Raw genomic sequence first — 21,018 nt, 5'->3', positions numbered from 1 at the left:
TTTGGTGGAAATTAACTTGATTTTGATCAAGACCCTAAAGTTATATGTCTATTCTCTTTATAATTAGATATTTAATTTTTTACAAAACAATAATCGACTTTCTTGAAATAGCAAAATTTAATAGATGGATTCTTATAAATTTTTAAATGAATAAATTAAAAGTTCTGGATCATCATGAATTACATCAAAAGGAAAGTATGCCTAGCAATATTATTTTCAATAGATGATCTAATACCACAAAGACAACCTTTTAAATCATGAGGTCAAGGGTATGTATCCTGAATAAGACATATCATTTATCATGCATTAAGATTAAACACACTGTTAAGACCCTTTGCAGGGGGTTGTTATAAAGGGCAGGGAACAGCTGAACTTGGATTCTATGTGCTCAGTTGGCAGTATTCTTCACTCTGCAAGTTTAAGTAAAGAGAGTGTTCATACATTAAATTCTCCTACTCACAAATAGTCCTGGAACTCCTGCTCCAGTTACATCATAGATTTAACTATTGGAAGGGAAGAGAAGGAAACTTTGGAAAATTTAGTTTATGTCTTTGGTCATTTTTTTTTTAAATGGATGTTGATTTAACATACAACTGGCACTGATGAAAGCAGTTTAGATTTGTCTAGAAATAGCCAATAAATATTTAACAACCAGCTCTCCGGGAGGGAAAATGCTTTGATTTGTAGCATTTAATTTTTGTGGTGCAAATATTCCTACCACAGCCAATTTCAAGCTATCAACATAGAGTCACTGAATGCAGAATTGGGAAGAGATGTGTACCATTTTATTGTATTTCCAATATACAGATATAGTAGATATAAATAACCTCAAGAATATAGATGATAAAAAGTAGTAAAGTAGTTAGAGAGAGATCCATTTTGAGTATCCATTGCTTTGTTTTAATATAACTTATTTAATTATTAAATTTATATAATTTATGTAGGCTGTGTTTAATTACTGACTCTTCAAATTCCTAGAAATTTATCAGTCAATTCTTGTGAGCCAGTGCAAGCCAACTTTAGCACACCACTGGATTCATGACTTCGTACTTTTGGCTCAGAGACTCATAATACAGTCACTCATAGTCAATGAACCACTATCTATTACCCAAGAAGGAGGGGGGGTGGGGAATTGGGGCTTAAAGGATATAGAATGGCATCTATAGCATAATGAAGAATTTGAGAGTTAGTCAATTATTTTGCATGCCTTCTCCTTTTTCTGCACCTTTTTTCTCCTCTCTTGTGGTATAAATTTACAAGTAACAACGGATTATACCAGCTGATATTTCTTGGTAAGCCCTACCACTAAGGCAGGTAGGTTCTCCGAGGCTCTGTTGCAAATCTATTCCTTATAGAAGCCAGAGCAGTCATTTTCTAAAGAGGAGTAAAGGTTTCTTATGAACACAAATGAGATCGTGGCCAAGAGTATATCCATCTTTTTATTCCTCTATCTTCTCCCTTTCTTCTCAGAGGACCACACTTCTGGGCTTTTAGACCTGCCTTCCTCACCATGTCCTGTGACTCCAATCTCAGTATGTATTTTTGGACCTACAGCAGTGAAAAGATCTGAAAAGAATAACTAAATCAGCAAGTAGGCTTCTATTTGAAATAACTGAAAACCAGAAATCCAACTAGCTTAAACAATAAAGGGAATTTACTGGCTCATGTAACTGAAAAGTTCAGAGGTGCTCTGGTAAAGGGTTCCTGTAGCATTTAAATATGCCGTCAAGGACCTGGGTTTTTTTTCTGTCTGTACTTTGATTTTTAGCGAGTAAGCTTCTCAAGTTTGGCTCTATCATTCTCCCAAGAACTTCCCAAGGGTTCCATGGGCAATAGACTTCTATACTTACATCCCACAGCAAAGATGATCTTTGGCATATTCCCATAGAAAAATCCTGATAGGGGAAACAGACTTTGGCCCAGTGGTTAGGGCGTCCGTCTACCACATGGGAGGCCCGCGGTTCAAGCCCCAGGCCTCCTTGACCGGTGTGGAGCTGGCCCATGCGCAGTGCTGATGCGCGCAAGGAGTGCCCTGCCACGCAGGGGTGTCCCCCACGTAGGGGAGCCCCACGCGCAAGGAGTGCACCCATAAGGAGAGCCGCCCAGCGCAAAGGAGGGAGCAGCCTGCCGAGGAATGGCGCTGCCCACACTTCCCGTGCCGCTGACGACAACAGAAGCGGACAAAGAAACAAGACGCAGCAAAAAGACACAGAAAACAGACAACTGGGGGAGGGGAGGGGAATTAAATAAATAAATAAAAAATCTTTAAAAAAAAAAAAAAAAGAAAAATCCTGATAATTCACTCTCAATGGCCTAAACCATACTTGTTTCCTGAACCAATCATAAAGCATTGTCTTTGATCTCAGGAGCCAGGGTGACTGAATTCACTTAGGTCCTGTGGTTATTTTAGAAATGCTGATAGAGTCATCTGATACAGGGGTCCATTTGGAAGAGGAAAGGGATAAAAAAGACATTACCTCAAATTTTTATCTTGGGATCCCAAAATTAAATTTATGCCAGAGCTTGAAATTTAGAATGAATAGACATTAACAAAATATGTTATTCTGTTTCTAGCCCTTCTATTCTCATTTAGTTGTTTATAATGACTCAAATTGCTCAAACTGGTGACAGAAAGAAGGAAGAGGAGGAGAAAAATTGCTTTCCTGTTTTGGTTTCCTTATTGAAATTCTTCGTAGCCCTTAATTGTAACAATAAAGATTCGATTACTATGAAGACTCTTATTTCTGCTTTTTCTAGTGGTTGCCTGCTTTGGGATTATATTTATTTCCTGAAAATGCCCATTAGAAAGATGATTCAGGAAAGACCTACATTTGTTTAAAAACATTACATGTGTGTAATTCTACAAAGGCATGATTGAGAAAGATTTGTGGATTTCAATTTTCTGTGTTAGTATCCTGCTCTCTCTCTCTCTCTTTTGCATTGCTAACTGAATCCTCTTAAGGTTCATTTTAAAATGGAGATTTCCCTGTACCCAGCCAACCATTATACCAGCTTATTGTATCCAATACAGTGATAGTATTGTCTCTGCTGTATTTTATGATCTAAGGGGCACTTGCTATTTTGAGTCTAGAATAAAAAAGGTGAAATGGTACAACCCTGTCACATGCTAATATATTGAGAGGTATTTATGTTGAGTGATATTTATAAACACATTGCAAAATAACCCATCTCCTCCTTCCATATTCCAATCACACAGTGACTGAAATTCCAAACATTTGCAAATAAACAAAGGTTGACTATTCCCTGTGGAACTCAGCAATGCTGGCAAGAACTTCCCAGGAAACGGCTGTAAAATTCCTTCATCTACACTATTCTGTTCCTTCTATTTCTCTACCATTGGCTATTTCTTCCATCCTTGTACACTGTAAATCAAGGAATTTTTTTTTTTTTTTGGCATACTAGGGAGTCATACAAACTGTCTGCATTGTAAGAAAGAGCTATGTCATTTTAAAATTAAATTGTTTATTTTGAGATAGTTGGTTTTGCATGCAGTTATAAGAAATAATGCAGTTATGCCATGTAGACTTTCCCTAGCTTTCCCAATGGTAACTTCTGGCAAAACTCTAGTACGGTATCACAGCCTGGATATTGACGTTGATAAAGTCAAGATACAGAGCATTTCCATCCAGCAAGGAGCCCTCATGTTACCATTTTATTGCCACACCTCCTTCTTTCTTGCTCCCGCCCTCTCCTTAACCCTTGCCAACCATTACTCTGTTCTCCATTTCTATAATTTTTCATTTCAAAGATGTTGTATAAATGAAACCATACAGTCCATAACCTTTTGGGGTTGGCTTTTTTCATTCATTTAATCCTCTGGAGATTCATCCAGGTATTGTGTGCCTCAACAGTTCGTTCCTTTTTTTATTTTCCTTCTTTTTTTATTAGAGAAATGGTAGGTTTACAGAAAAATCATGCATAAAATACAGAGTTCCCATATACCACCCTATTATTTACACTTTACATTAGTGTGGTACAGTTGTTACAATTCATGAAAGGGTGTTTTTAGAATTGTACTAGTAACTACAGTCCATTGTTTACAATAGGGTTCATCATTTGTGTTGTACAGACCTATGCTTGCTTGTTTTTAAATTTTTATTCTAGTATCATATATACAACCTAAAATTTTGCCCTTTTAACTACATGCAAATATGTAATTCAGTGCTGTTATTACATTCACAATGCCGTGCTACCTAGCAGTATTTCATGGTATGGATATACTATTTAATGTGTATAACCATTTACCCACTGAAGAACAATTGGGTTCTTTCCAGTTCTTGATTATTAATAACAAAGCTGCAATGAACATTAGTTTACAAGTTTTTGAGTGAACATACAGTTTTATTTCACTGGGATATGTGTCCAGTAGTACAACTGCTGGTAGTTCCATGTTTCATTTTTAAATAATCTATGAATGGTTTCAAGAATGACTGCAACATTTTATATTCTCACCAGCAATGTATGATAATTTAGTTTCTCCACATCCTCACCTGCATTCGGTGTTGTTACTGTTTTCTATTTAAGCCATTATAATAGGTGTATAGTGATATCTCTTTGTAGTTTTAATTTTCATTTCCCTAATGCCTAATGACAATGAACATATTTTCATATTTGTCACCTATATACCTTCTTTGGTGAAATGTCTTCTCATGACTTTTCTCATGTTATAATTGGATTGATTGTTTTTTCACTGTTGAGCTGAGAGTATTTTTAATATATTCTAGCTTTTGTTGAATACGTCACTTGCAAATATTGTCTCCCACTTTGTACCTTATCTTTTCATACTCTTAACTGGGTACTTCTCAGAGAAAAAGATTTTAATTTTGATGAAGTCCAAGTTATCAATTTTTATCATTATGGATTCTGCTTTTGGGGTCAAGTCTAGCAAATTTTTTCTGGCCCTAGAGCCCAAAGATATTATCATGTGGCATATCTTCTTTAGCTTGTTATTATGGTGGATTGCACTGATTTTTAAAATATTGAACCAGCCTTGCATCTCTGGAATAAATCTCACTTGCTCATAGTGTGTAATTCTCTTATATGTTGCTGAATTCTCTTTCCTAATATTTTGTTAAGGATTTCTGCATCTGTATTATGAAGAATATTGGTCTGTAGCTTTCTTTTCTTTTCTTTTCTTTTTGTACTGTTATTTATCTGGTTTTTGTATTAGGGTAATACTAGCTTTAGAAAGTGATTTGGGAAGTGTTCTATCCTCTCCTATTTTGGGGAAGAAATTTGTAGAATTGGTGTTAATTCTTCTTTAAACATTTGGTAGAATTCTCCACTGAAGTCATTTGACCTGGGGAATTCTTTTTTTGGAAGCTTTTTAAATTATAAATTCAATTATGTAATAGCTACAAGCATATTCAAATTATCTATTTTATATTGAGTAAACTGTAGTACTGTGTTTTCAAGGAATTGATCCATTTTGTTTAAGTTGCAAATGTATGTATGTACCATGGTTCCTAGTACTGTCTATTCCATTTTATGTCTGTAATGTCTATAGAGATTATCCTCTGTTCATTCCTAACTTGTGCCTCTTCTTTTTCTTTGGTCATTCTTACTAGAGGCTTGTCTATTGTATGTTGTATATTGTTTAATTTCCAAATGTATGGAGATTTTCCTGTTCTCTTTCTGTATACTTATTTCTAGTTTGATTCCATTGAGGCCAGAGATCAGACCTTGTATGATTTCAGTTCTTTTAAATTTGTTGAGGGTTTTTTTTATGGTCTTGGTAAGTACCTCATGGGTGCTTGAAAATAATGGGTATTCTGCTGTTGTTGGGTAGAGTATTCTATCAATGTCAGATTCTGTTGGTTGATAGTGTTGCTGATTACTTTTTATAAACTTACTGATTTTCTGCATAGTTGCTCTATTACTTGCTGAGAGAGGGATGCTGAGGTCTCCAGTTTTAATTGTTGATTAGTCTATTTCTTCTTTAAATTCTATCAGCTTTTGTTCCACATATTTTGAAGCTCTGTTGCTTGGTGCAAACACACTTAGGATTGCTGTGTATTCTTGGTAAATTGACCCTTCATTAATTCATGTCCCTCTCTAGCTTGGTAATTTTCTTTGCTCTGAAGTCTACTTTATCTGATATTAGTATAGCCACTCTTGCTTTCCTTTGATTAAGTTGCTTGATATAATCTTTTCCATAATGTTACTTTAAGCCAGCCTATATCATATTTGAAATGAGTTTTTTGTAGACAGCATATAGTTGGATCATGTTATTAAATATAATCTGCCAATTTCTAACCTTTAACTGGTGTGTTAGACCATTTACATCTAATATAATTATTGATGTGTTAGGACTTCATCATTTTACTTTTTGTTTCCTGTTTGTTCTCTCTGTTTTTGGTTTCTCTGTTTTCTGTTTCCCACCTTCTTCTGGCTTACATGAAAAAAATTTAGAATGCTATTTTACATATCTATAAGGGTTTTTAAAATATATATCTATTTGTATAACTTTTTAGTGGTTGCTCTAAGTATTATATTATTTATGCATAACTTAGCAGTCTTCTGGTGTTGTCATTCTCCCATTTCAAGGGAAGTACAGAAACCATACTTCCATTTACATTCCTTCATCCTCCTCTGTTTATAATATAATTGTCTTCATCAGACATAGTTATAATTTATGCTTCAACCATCAAACATAAGGAAATAGAAGGAAAACCTATTGTATTTACCCATAGTTACCCATAGTTTTACTTATTATATTCTTTTTTCCTTCCTCATGTTCCAAGGTTCTTGGAAAATATTCATCTGAGAATATTTTCATTTCCCCTACATTCCTGAAGAATATTTTCTCTGCATATATAATGCTTAGTCAACAGTTATTTTCTTTCAGCACATGAAAATATCGTGCCATTTTTTTCTGGCCTTCCTTCAATGTTTCCTCGTAAAAATCAGCATATCATTATGTTTGTTTTTCCCTTTAGGTACAGTATCATTTTTCTCTGGCTTTTTTCAAGAATTTTCTTTGTCTTTCATTTTCTGAAGTTTAGTGATGATGTGTCATGTCATGGAATTCTTTAAGTTTATACTGTTTGGGATGTGCTCAGTTTCTTGACCTTGTAGATTTATGTCACTTCCAAATTTGGGGACTTTTCAGTAATTATTTCTTTGAGTACTTTTTCAACCCCACCCTCTTTTTCTTTTCCTTCAAGGACTTTGATAAAAAATGTTGTAACTTTTGTTCATTTTTTTCAATCTATTTTCTCTCTGTTCTCATTGGGTAAATTCTATTGTTCTATCTCCCAGTTCACTGCTCCTTTCATTTATCCCCTCCATTCTGTTATCCACTGAGCAGAATTCACTGATCAGCCATCCATTATCCATCCACTGTGTTTTTTATTTGGTTACTGTATTTTCAGTTCTAAAATTTCTACTTGGTTCTTCCTTATAGCCTTTATTTCTTTGCTAAAACATTTTACTTCTTATTTCAATCACATTTGTAATTGTTCATTGAAGCATTTTTAGTATGCCTGCTTTAAAATCTTCATCAGACAATTTTAACATCTCTGTTGTCTCAGTGTTGGCATGTATTGATTGGCTTTTTTCATTCAGTTTGAGATCTTCCTTTTTCTTGGCATGATAAATTATTTTCTACTTAAGCCAGGACATTTTCATATCATAGTCTGAGACTTTGGATCTTATTTAAGCCTTCTATTTTATCTGATCTTATCTAACACTGGACCAGTAAGGAGGAGGGTGACGCCATCTCATTCCTGCCAGGTGGAAGTAGAAGTCCAGATTCCCCAGTTGGCCTCAGTTTAAACTTGATCCTGGGGTGGGGGGAGGGGGTCTTCATTACTGCCAGGAGGAGAAGGGGTTTGGAGCTCCCCACACAGTCTCAACTAACACAACAGGGAAGGGGTGCCTGTTACCAGGGTTAAACATCTTGGCTTCCTACTTGGTCTCTATGAAACTAAAGTGGGAGTCTTGGGACACTTCATTATAGCCTTTCAAGAGTTAAAGTTCTGAGCTCCCTGACTGGCCTTTGCTGGTATGGGTGGAGCTCCAGCTAATGGTTTCTGTAGTGCCTGCTGAAGCTGAGTGGCTACTGTTCAAAAGTTGTTTTTTGTGTTCTTTTTTTTTTGTCTTGCTGAACTTCCCCTTTCCTGGTCCTTTGGCTATGAGAGAGCAGTCTTTTGTTGGGGCTTTTTTTTTTTTGCCTGCATCCAATGGTGTTTCTGGGTTGTCAGCTTCTGCAGCTCCAAGTCTGAGGTATACGAGGCTAAAAGAAAACCCTGAGAAATCACCACCATGGTGTTCTGTGGGTTCTGAGATCTCCAGCTGCTCTGACTTCTTCTCTCCCCCTTTCAGGGTCTTCTTATGTTTGCTTTATACATAATTGTCAGAATTTTAAAATTGTATAATTTAGTGGAGTAATGGGGAAAATATGTCTATCTTCCCAGAAGCAGAAGTCTTAATATTATAATTTTTACAATTGGTGGAGACCTTCTCCATGTAACACCAAAACATATAAATAAACTGATTTTTTCAAAATGAAATGGGGAGAAAATTTAGCAAGGAATTCTGTTGGTTTACCCCTAAACACCCACAAAACCTTAGTTATTATGGTCAGATTGTCACATCATCAAAGAAAGTTGCCCTAATCAATCAAAATAATTATTATTTTCCTAATGGCACAATGTTTTCTTCCTGTGCACTTAGCAGTATGTGGTTGCAAAAGGACTCAATGGGTTTCACAAAAACAGATTCCTGATTCTCATCTATATTAAAGGAGTAAGAAGAGTAGTTTCTTCACTTTTTGACTCTAGAAAAGCCCTTCTGTGCTGGAAATTTAAAAAATAATAACAATGCTTATTTCCTGAACATCTACTGTATTTAAGGAAGACAGAAAGACTAAAACCTAAGAAAACTACAATGAATTGTATTTTGAGAGAGAAACAGGGAATTGAGGTGGGGTAGAATTGGAGGGTTGGCATTCCAGGAATATAGCTTATTAATATAACTAAGAAGCAGTGTTGTTTTAAATTTTTTAAACATGGAATGATGAAATTCTAATAATGATAGTGATAGCTAACTTTAATTCATTATGTGGCAGGTACTTTATATGAAGCACTTTATTTAGTCTTCATATCAACCATATATGGTTAGTATTATTATTGACCCCACTTTAGCAATGAAGAAATTGAGGTTTTGAGAAAATAAGTAGTATGTCTATGATCACACAGCTAGAAAGTGATGGAGCTGGGTTTCTAACCAAGGTAGTCTGACAAAAGAGCCCATATCATAATCTCCACTGTAGCATATAAATTATGAAATTTAGAAAAGCACTGACATATACCTTATTTGGGGGTTTTCATGCACATGAATATTATTTTACAGATGTAGATGGCATGGATCTGGGCAAAAAGGTCAGCATCCCCAGAGACATCATGTTGGAAGAATTATCCCACCTCAGTAACCGTGGTGCCAGACTATTTAAGATGCGTCAAAGAAGATCTGACAAATACACATTTGAAAATTTCCAGTATGAATCCAAAGCACAAATGAACGTAGGTATTATTTGACCATGAAGTATCCAAATTAATGTGCAGCATTTCTAAATTTGTTTGTGGTGTTAGATTGCCAAAAACGTATTCTACTTTCTTTCGCTTGGTTCTGCCCGACTATTTTTTTTTAACATAACAAATAGTTTGGGTAGATAAACAAAAGAAGTATTATGTATGATATGAGTATTCTTTTAGTTCAATAAGAATGTTGTAATCTCACAGATTTGGCACTGAAGAACTGGTCTGTTCTGCTAAGAAGTGAAAGAGGGATTGGAGAGAGGTCGTACAAAATGTTTCCATGGTCTTATCGCCAATAGATAAATGTTTGGGGTGGAAACACTTCCAAAGCACACACAGCTCCACAAAGTAATTATAAGCATTTCATAGGCTGAATACACGCTGGTACTGAAATCTGCCTGGGAACTACAGACACCATTTGATCTCCTCCCAAACAATTTATTACATGTCATGGAGAGACGTCTGGAATCCATTAACTACATAACCACTGTGGACTTAACTCTTTGGACAAAGGTTTTCCTCAAATGAAATACAATAAACAAACAAACAAATAAATTTTAATTTACATATTGTATTCATATTACATTCACTTAAACAGTCATTTAGAGAGATCTTAGAGGAAGAAGTTCATAATAGGAAAGCAACCAGCCTTGGGACAACGGCTTTAAAAATCAAATACAAGATAAGAAGAATTTAAAACGAACATTGCATTGGTCTTTAACCTGAAAGGATGGTAGAGACTACCACAAACAAAGGTTTTATTTACTGAGGGTTTCTTTCTATAATTATGTTTTAGTTTCTAAAGGTGCCAAAGGCAATATACCAGAAATAGGTTGACTTTACAATGGGGATTTATTAACTTACAAGCTTACAGTTCTGAGACTACGAAAATGTCAAAATCAAGGCATCATCAGGCAATGGTTTCTCCCAGAAGACCAGCTGCAGGTCATCCTGGACTCCTCTGTCATGTGATAAGGCATATGGTGGCATCTGCTGGTCTCTCCCTTCTCATCTGGGTTTCATTTCTTTTAGTTTCTGGCTTCCATGGCTTTCTCTCTTCTGACTGCTGAAATTATCACTTCTTTTAAAGCCTTCAAGGGAGATTTGATTGGATGAGAACTCTCTCATTGTTGAAGGCAATCTCTTTAGTTGATTGTGGATGTAATCAGCCAGAGAAGCAGTCAACTTGCTGATGATTTAAGTCCAAGATATGTCTTGTAGCAATCAGGCCACTGCTTGCTTCACCGAACAAGTGGGCCCCATTACCTGGCCAAGTTGACACAGGAGCCTAACCATCTCAAGTTATAAAAAGTCTGTAAGTTTACTTGCAAATTTAAAACTTACCAGCTGCCATCACTAATAAGCTGTTTTGGATGAACAGCTCTCTTCTTCATAGCAAACAGATGGTTTCACTGAGATTTTTACCATAATACTAAAACACATTGTGGAAACTAATATCCACACCCACAAACAACAACATTTTACTCATTCCTGAAATTTTATTTCTGTTATTGTTGTTATGATTCTGGTTAACAGTAAATGTTGAGAGAACATTTTTAATTCAATATTTTTTTCACATTAATGAGCTTCCTTCAACATCCATGGCTATCGTTATGAATTCAGTTAGACATTGAATCTTAGTCACCTACAGAATTTACATTTGTGAGGGATTTTTTTTCACTTGAAAATTTAATGGAAAATGTAATGTTATGTTACCCTATAATTTTGTTCTGCATCCTCTTATTCAGAAAATATCTGAAGCTAATACAGAAAGAGCCTAAAATAATCCCAACCCCAGCTGATGGAGTCTGATTATATAATTATATTATTTCAAAAGCAACAACAGAGAAGGAAGTCTATGAAGTAATATAAAATAAAGTGGCTCAAGGAAATTCTTTGAAAAGTCACCTACAAGTTTAGGCATCTGAAACAAATGAATACTGTCAGTTTTCATAACTTTCATTTACATCTGATATACTGTAAGGAAAATATTTTAATTATAGTTCTGGAAGAAGGTACAAAGAGATTAAAATTGCCCTTACGGACACAACATATCCTCTCATAGCCCCTATTTTAAATTATTAACAATAATCTTATATACCTATGGCTGAATGTTCTGTATACAAATAAAATGCGTAAGTCTTGACAATTTTTCAGTGTTCCTAGGAGATTGAGCACTAAGTAAATAATATAATCCTAAACAGGCAGTTTATCATAAATTACTCAGAGAAATAAACATGTATAATATATGCAGTGAAGTCACATTTCAGTGGCTTATATAACTCACTCTGAAATCTGACAAAATTTACTCTCTCTTCTTTAGAAATGAGGAAAGTGGTATTCAAGGAAGTCTGTTGATTTGACTTAAGCAACACCATAATAAAGAAGACTGAAACCCAGCTCTCAGAATTCTAGAGTTCTTGGCACTGACACCCACCATGGTGTAATTGAAGGAAACCCTAGCCTGGAAACAAGGTGTCCAGAGTGGATTGGGAACCAGATTCTTTGTTTTTCTAGATCTGTTTTCTCATTTATAAAATAAGGTTATGGACACATATGCTCCCCAAGGTGATTTCCAGCCCTAATGATCTGTGTATTCTCTGATCTTAATTCTAAAGATACCTGAGCAATGAACCATTGAGAAAGAGGGTAAGCCGCATTATATGATGATGCAGTCATTTTTTGTCTAGGCACTACATTGCAATTTGAAGCATACCTAATATGATAGGAATTTTTTAAAATAATGTTCAGTTTAGGTCTTTTCCCAGTCATTGATTTATATTCTTGGCAAATATTTATTGAGTGTCAACTATGTTTCTAATACTATTCTGGGAGCTCAAAAGTAAATAAATTTAACCTCTGTTTTGCGATGGAGAGATAAAATAACATAGAAAGATAGAGAGCAATTATTTACTTATAATCTAGTTCTTGAGTCTTCTTTATATGATTTAAATCACCTTAACCTAATCTACTGACAACATTTTCTGGAATGAGCATTTAGTTTTACAGCTTTCCTTGAGTCATAGATAGTGTTAACATAATTATTTAGTCTTTTAAAATATATTTATTTTATTACAATATTTCAGACATCATAAAAATTAATACATAAATAAATTCTTTGATTATCAATGCCATTTGTTCAACTATTAAGTATCATTTTTAAAACGGAAGAAATAAGTACAGATTTGGCTGGCAAACAAGCCTGATGCACATCTATCCTACCACTAAGGGTCACTGGCAAAGTCAAGCCATACACAATAAGCAAAAACAACAAGCAAACAGAGGAGGGAGGCAGGGGAGGGGGGAACAAATGTGTATTCTTAAAAAGATAAAGAAACATGCTTACTACACAAAACCAATGTTGAAGCTGTAGTTCTTAAACTGATCAACTTACATAAAAAGGCAAAAGGAAAAAAGAAAAAATTTATGGGAAAATAAAATGGAATTCATGATAATTAAAATACATAAATAAATACATAAATTAAAAACATAAATACATAAATTAAAATACAAATCACTACAAAAGAATAGTAAGCAAAACTATAGCCTTTACACAGTAAAGACTACATATCTACTTAGTAACTATGGGCTTTTTGAAATCCCTAAGTCGTAAACTGGGTAAAAAGAAATTCTGAAATAAGACTAAACTAAATGTACTGGGCTCCTGAATATATACTCTTCTTGCGTGTATTTGTCATGAATTTTAGAACAGACAAAAATCCTCTATTTCTATTGACTCATATTTCAACAGAAATCATACAAGAATTTGTCATTTATATGCTTATAAAATACTGCTCTAGTTTTGTTTTTTTTTAGGGCTAAACATTAGCTGAAATAAAAAGAAATCCATTATCTCAAACTTTTCCTGAAGGGAACCATTATAAGACTTGGTTTCTATAATGAAAAATGACAATAGAGGTATTGGTTGTCTCTCAAAAATTAATGACTAACCAAAGCGAGTTGATTGCCCTGCTCATCAATAATCCCCCAGGAAAAGGTCTATAAAGAAGGTCAGTATTATGATTTTTAGAAGTTAATGTAAGTTAAAATGTTACTATCTGTATTAAAAGAGTTTTCAATGGAATAGAAGTCACATCCATAGAAAACTGATGCATATAAAACAAATTTTAATGCTCAAAATAACTTTGAAAATTATTTTTTGCTGCCAATATTGGTGCAGGATATATTAGATCAGAGAGTTTTCTTGATAAATGTATAAAACACATTTCCCAAATTCTTGGTCTATGCTGTCTTTTTAATTTTAATATAAAAGGTCTTTGAGAAAGTAGGAAAAAAGGAAATTCTACCTAAGGCTTTCTTACATATATTTAGGCTGTTGGGAATTTGTTTTCATTTAATGTATTATGCAATGCACCAGTACTGTTTGCTACTAAATCCTGTTAGAGATAATATATGTAAAGCAATTAGCACAATGCTTAGCATGTAGAGATACTCAATTAATGTTGAATAAATCTTTTTTAAAAAAAATAATGTAGGTGGAATGTAAATTTATGTGAAATTCATTGAATGGACACATTTCAGGATGTTAGGAAAATTAATTCTCTACATATTTTACTTGTAACTTCCTATCTCTATCTCAACTGCCTTTTCATTTATAATTAACATTGGCATGAACTTACCTCTTTTTTAAGAGGTGGCATAGGTTCAAGAGTAAAATTTAAAAGTACTAATCTAGTCAATTATTATTTCAAACTCTCAAGTTAGTAGCTAAATTCAAAATGCAAAACATTAAATTTCATATGTACTTAGCGATTTCTCTTCAGCAATCAATTATTGAGAACAATCTTTAGGTATAACATTTTCTTAGAATTAAGGAAAAGGGTTGCAAAAGAATGGGGAAGCCCAGCTAGATTTAAACTAGATAATAAACTAGTTGGGGACCCAAAATGGCATAAAATGGAATAACAAAGTTAAAAGAACAAATAAGAAAGATCATGGGGGAGTGGTATAAATTTTATTGAAGTGTTGAGATAAAACCAAATATGGCAGATATTTCTGGGAGGTTAATCAGAAGGAAGAGGACAGCTTTAAGATGGGTCTTGGAGGAAACCTAGAATTTGGTTTAATAAAGAATAGAAGGGTCTAAAATATAATGTGGACCATTGACCATGCGGTGCAGCAGTGCTCAGAGATGTATTCACCAAGTGCAATCAATGTCCCATGATGATGGGGGAGGTCGTTGTTATGGGAGGAGTGGGGTGAGGGGGGTGGGGGATATATGGGGACCTCATAATATTTGAATGTAACATTTAAAAAAAATAAAGACAAAGAAATTTTTTTAAAAAAGAATAGAAGGGAGGGCATTCTAAGCAGATGAGACAGTTTGATCAGTAAGTAGGGCATATGTTAGCAATGGCAAGCTGGATTGTAGAAAGGTATTATACAAGAAAGCATGGGAGGTGCCATTTATTGGGTGATTGAAGGGTCTTGATTACCCAGCATAAAAGTTTGAAATTTTTCTAATAGATAATAAGAAATAATTTCTAAAGACCCAGGAGCATCAGTTTTCAGGTTGACTGGAAGAATGCTTGGTAGAAAATGAGCAGAGTAGGCTATGCTTACGATAAAAGTGTAAGCAATGAGGACACGCACATAAAGTGTAAACTGAAAAAGAAAGATGAAATTTTTAAAAAGGCTATTGTAAAAAACATCAGCTGAATTTGATGATTTATTCACCAAAGATTTCACAGAAAATTTGTGCTATGTTAAGGCAACATACCAGGCTTTGTAAAGAGAAAATGAGTAAAATAAAAGTTCCTGCCCTCAGGTAGGTAACAAGGTAATAACTAAGACAGCACACAAAAGTTGATAAACAAGAGAAACTATGGCAAATAAATTATATAGAAATGCCAAGTAGAGAAAACTTTGGAGTGCTGAGGGGAGGAAGGTGGGTTCTTAACTCTCAAACTCTTTTAAAATGTTTTAATATTTTTGTTGTAAAAATTTTAACCTCAGACAAAGACAGATATTGGGAAAGTCCTCCCAAAATATGTTTTAAAACAATTCTATTAGGGACCATGTCTTATAATTTAAAAACTGTTATTTGAAAATACATATATTCCCAGACGTTTAGCATATCATGTCAGATTATCAATATTTTATAAATACAATTTAGTCATGAAGATTTCATCTTATCAGTTAACATTATCTGCTCTGACAAAAAAAAGAATTTTGATAAAGGAGGGAAAAAAAACCACAAAGGAATAAATTTGGACCATGATCTGCGGATTTAAAAGTAGATTTGTTTGAGATGCTGCAGATGCACAAGGCACCTGGGCAGTGGCAGTGGCATGGGTGGTGAGGCCTGAAAATGGGGATTAGTTTTATTTCCTTCATAATTTTATCAGGTGAGGCCCTCCCTTAATTTATGGAATGGTAAGTATTTAAATTTTAGGGCAAAATTATCTTTTATCCTCAAATTTCTATGAAGTTAAATTTTAAAGTGACTGTCATGCTTCACCATAATATCTTATAAACAGAAATGAAAAAACATTAATAAGTATATTTTGCATATGCCACAGAAAAAAATTAAAACTGGTCTTTATTTACTATGTTCTTCCCTAAATTTCACCTCCTGAATGCTAAAAGATAATTTGAACTAATATACTTCTTTACCTTCTATTTAAAATAAATACACTTCTCATTATAACTAAAACAAGAGTTTTTTTATTATAGGGATAGGGCCTAGTCATATTTCTCAGGATATAACCTATTACAATGACTATATTTTTCTCTTCACATGCAAATTGTTTGTTTTATATGATTTTTAAAGTATTATATTATTGCCATAGAATAAATCCTAAATTATAATAGTAAAACAAATTCACCTAAAACTTAAAAGACAATGCCTTATTTAAGCATTTTATTTTCTAGAAAACGCGTATTCTTCCTTACACAAGTCCAAGCAACTTACAGTATAAATTTTATTTTAATATGTATGACTGTTGCTCAGAAGCAGTTTTCAGATTACATTTTAAGAGTTTAGACATATTAAAGTATTTAATTAAAATCCAGCTATAAAATAATATGGTAATATAAGAATGACTAAGTCAAATATTTGGCCAATGTGCTCGATATTATTAGATTGGTAAACATTTTAAATAAAGGGGGAATGGGTATAGTTCAGTGTTTTGAGTATATGCCTCCATGTTTGAGGTCCTGGTTCATTCCCCAGTACCTCCTAAAATAATAATAATAAAAATAATTAAATAGATTTACCTCATAGGCATGTTATGAATAGTAAAGTATATAATTGATATAAACATTAGACACAGTGCCTGGCACACAGTAAGGCTCAATTAAAAAAGCATTAATTATTAGTGGATTGTCATTACAAAACAGACCTCAGATTGATGTCAATATGATTTCTCATTCAATTACCAGACCATATTACATATAAAATTATTGAGGCCCCATGAAACAATGACATGGCATTGTACTTAATTTTTAAATATATAAATGGATTGTTGCGTATGTTATAGCCTAGCATTTTGAGTTTTCAGCAGAGTTTACTTTTGATTAAATACAGCACAATATTGCTACGCAGAATGAGAAACTGGATGGAAGCAACTTGGAAAGTGGTTCACAGCAAGCCCCGTTGACTCCTCCCAACACCCCAGATCCACGAAGCCCCCCAAATCCAGACATCATTGCACCAGGTAACTAATACCCTTACAGATAAAACAATAAAATTGCCTTATTTGCAAGTAAAGATCATTTGAAACCTTTATTAAATTGTATTCAAATGTTACAAGTTTTCTCAAATATCTGTTTTGTGGATAAGTTCAAGATAAAGGTAAAGATTCAGACCTAATGGAGTCACATAAGACATTTATTGTAGCTATATGTTTTTATAAATGTTCCTTTATATTGTTGGTAATCTCATATTATATTTAAAATTAAGTCACTAGTAATTATGTTGAAATTATATTTGTATAGGGCTGTATAATTTATGAAGTCCCTTGATACATATTGTCTTCTTTAATCTCACAATAACTCTGTAACACCCAACCCTCATTTTATAACTGAGGTTATGAATGTCTGTGAGGTTATGCAGTTAAGAATTAAACCAGGTCTTCTGGTACCAAATTTGCAGATGCCACACATGTAGTGACCCTGTGTAGATTGTTTTAGTTATTCTCTGCTTCCTCAGAGGACTTTAAATGCGGTCCCTTAAGAGTGTATGCTTGTTTATTATCTTACAAAGAGAAATAAATCCTTATCTAGTAGGTATAGATTAGTTAGAAATATTGTTAGATTTTGAACTATGAAATCTTTCAGAAAAAATTATCTGATCTATTTAGAGAGTAACTTTTCAAAATAACTTACAGCCAGTATATTTGAAAATTCAAGTATTTCCTCAACAGTAATGCATAAACTAGATTTTAAAGACTTTAAAACTATATTTTTTCAATATCAATTTCTGTTATATTTTATAATATATTTATCAAAAGTCCTACTAGAGTTCTCACGTAGCAATACTGTTTTTGAAAATAGACAAAGCAACTCTATATTAAATATTATTTTAAAATGAGTCAAAGTCATTGCTGAGCTAGATTTATCAAGACATTCTTATTGAACACAATGAGGCAAACTTGAGAGGCTGAATAAAATTTTTTGCACAAGGTAGAAAACCTATGCCAAGAAAATTAAAAACATTGAAGGCCACTAAGAACACAATTAGAATTTGGAAATAAAATATTGTAATAAAGTTCCCAATTAGCTTTCAACGAAAGGTTATGACATAAATACAGGTAACAGGTTCTATACATACAGCATTAAATACACAGAGGGAGACACATATTTTAGAATTAAATATAAACAAATCTAGATTCAAGTTTCTGACTCCTTCCACTCCTCACCCCATTTACTACTGGGTTGAGAAAGAAAATAAATCTCTTTGAGTCTATTTCCTAAATCTGTAAAATAAGGGAAACAAAACTCACTGCATATGATCGTTGTGAGAATTAAGTGTGATAATACAAATATAGTCCTTAACATGTAAGTATTTAGTTAAAATTAAACTTTCCCATCTACCTTTATAGCCTGGACAATTAAATATATATTATATATTCTTTTAGCTCCAACTAGTGTAAAGCATTCCTTGTTGTCTAATTTAGGGAGGTATTTTTTTAACAGGAAAGAAAGAGAACATATAGAAAGTTTATATTAATATGACCTAGTAATCTTACCTCTTAGAACTTTTATTATATGATCATTATATACTATAGAATTCCAAGAGGAATAGAAAAATTAATCTCTACCCCTAAGGGATTCAGAAATGAAGAAGAGATAGAGGGAGACAGGACAAATGTCCAAATTATATTCAGTCTCACTTTCTGCACACATAGTTTATCATATATGTGTTTTACTATCAGGAACATATGTGTGTGCATATATATATGTTATATATGTATACATTTTTAGGGAAATTTTTAACGTACAAATTCACATAGCTACTGAAAGCTAAATATCCAATAATAAAATATTAGAATATGTGTGTATAATATAGCATTAAGAAAAGGGAGAGTTTGGGGTTATCAGGTAATTTGTCACAAAACAAGAATAATGGGTTCTGTCTTCTTGGTTGATTAGTCAATATGTATCCAAAAATCCAACTTTTTTTGGACATATATAAATAAGAGTTTAGGCTGTTATAATCCTGTAGGAATGAAGTTCCTTTGAATTGCAATAAGTTAAAATATATATAAAATGTAAACTCAGAAAAACAAAGCAATTGAAATATACTTAAAAATCAAACAGGGAAGCAGATGTTGCTCAAGTCATTGAGCTCTTACCTCCCACATAGGAGGTCCTGGGTTTGCCTCCCTGTGCCTCCTGCAAAAAGCAAAAAGAGCAACAAGCAAAGCAAATGAAAAAACCAGCTCAGGGAAGACAATGTGCCTCAGTGTTTGAGCACCAGCTTCCCACATACAAGGTTCCTTAAAAAAAAAAATCAAACAAGAAATACTGACATAGATTGCTGAATTGTGATGTTTCTGATACCTTAAACATATGCACAAACATTCTTTCTGGTAAAGAATTCAGCACCTCACAAAAGAAAAAAAACAGTTATTATTAATGCTATGCATAAAAAAGAAATTGGAAATTGAATGTTCAAAAATGGAAAATGTTGATGAATTCTAACAAATGTACCACACTGTGCAAGGTGTTAATAGTAGGGGGCATGTAGGAACTCTGTATTTTATGCATTGTTTTTCTGTAATCAACAGCTTCTCTAATTAAAAAATGGGTAAAGTTTACAGAAAATACACAAAAATTAAAGCAATTGTATTAGGGTAGTGAGATTTAAAGAAATTTTAAAATCTGGTTTCCATATGGCTGACCTCAGATCAACTCTAGGAAAGGAAAAGAAAAGAAAATGTGTTAACTGTTATAATGAGGTATGTATAGTGCACAAAAGGGAAGACACAGGAAGGATTATTCTGCTTTCTTGGGGAAGACAGGAAAGGCTACATATAACAGGTAACCCCAAGCTAAGACTTAAACTAGGAATTTGCAGGTGACAAAAATTCTGGAGACGATTCCAGTCAAAGGGAACAACATGGACTGAGCAGGGAGGCGAAACGGGATACAACACATAAAGTCATAAATAGATCCCTAATCCTGGAGCATAAAATATGTGGGGAGACTGGCAGGAGACTGGACAGGTGGGTCGGGTGACCTGTGACTGCTTGTTGTTTAGATTTTATCGCAAGGAGCCATTAGAGCAATCCGAATAGGGGAAGTGAGTGACACGCTCAAGTTTGCTAGTTAGAAAGGTCACTTGGGCAGCAGAGCAGAGGGTGGCTAGGAGAGAGTTTGAGAGCTAAAGGAGATTAGAATGAGGTATGGTGAAAGCCCAGGCAAGAGGGGTAGGGTGTGAACCAGGGCAGCGTCAATGGAAATGCAAAGAAGAGAACAAATCCTTGAGCAAGGTTTCTCAACATCCTGTTTGCACCAGCTAGGATTTGTACAACAGTTTTGTTAAAAATTTGAATTTGTGAGCCATACCTGAAACTTGCTGAAACCAAATCTCTGGAGGAGGAGCCCATTATCTACATTTTAAATAGATACCCCTTATGATTCAGATATACAAAATTTTAGAAATCCTTACAAGTATAATTGGGAATACTTAGTGATTTGGGGATGAGAGGAAGTATATATTGATGTTTCTGTCCTGTACATAAGAGAGTAAAATGATATAATTAGCTGAGATGATAAATACAGAAAAAAGAAGCAGGATGGATTAGAAAATGGTTTCATTTAGGTCTAGACAGGTTATAAATGGTGCCAGTGGAACATTCATTTGAATAAATCTAATATGCAGTTGAATAGAAGAGCCCAGAAATTAAAAAATAAAACAAAACTTGGAATCATCAATATGTGGGTCATAATTAAAACTATGAATATAAGTGGAATTTTCTAGGTAGACTGT

The 21,018-nt window shown here is 33.8% G+C and overlaps 1 protein-coding gene and 1 long non-coding RNA gene across 3 annotated transcripts in view; one reads left to right on the top strand and one right to left on the bottom strand.

Moving 5' to 3' along the window:
* The window catches only part of LOC131277934 (uncharacterized), a 119,155-nt gene that overhangs the window by 57,828 nt on the left and 40,309 nt on the right, over positions 1–21,018 (bottom strand). The window lies entirely within an intron of this gene.
* MYOZ2 (myozenin 2) overlaps positions 1–21,018 on the top strand; it is a 46,562-nt gene that overhangs the window by 6,902 nt on the left and 18,642 nt on the right. For both annotated transcript variants that reach the window (XM_004479035.4, XM_004479034.4), the window contains 2 exons: positions 9,376–9,545; positions 17,110–17,239. In XM_004479035.4, the coding sequence (XP_004479092.2) occupies positions 9,376–9,545; positions 17,110–17,239 (300 nt within the window). The remainder of the gene's footprint in view (positions 1–9,375; positions 9,546–17,109; positions 17,240–21,018) is intronic.

The sequence above is a fragment of the Dasypus novemcinctus genome, chromosome 1 (genome assembly GCF_030445035.2).
Source record: "Dasypus novemcinctus isolate mDasNov1 chromosome 1, mDasNov1.1.hap2, whole genome shotgun sequence".
NCBI lineage: Eukaryota > Metazoa > Chordata > Mammalia > Cingulata > Dasypodidae > Dasypus > Dasypus novemcinctus.
The sequence above is the reverse complement of the archived record's forward strand: the minus strand, read 5'-3'. Positions and strand labels throughout refer to the sequence as shown.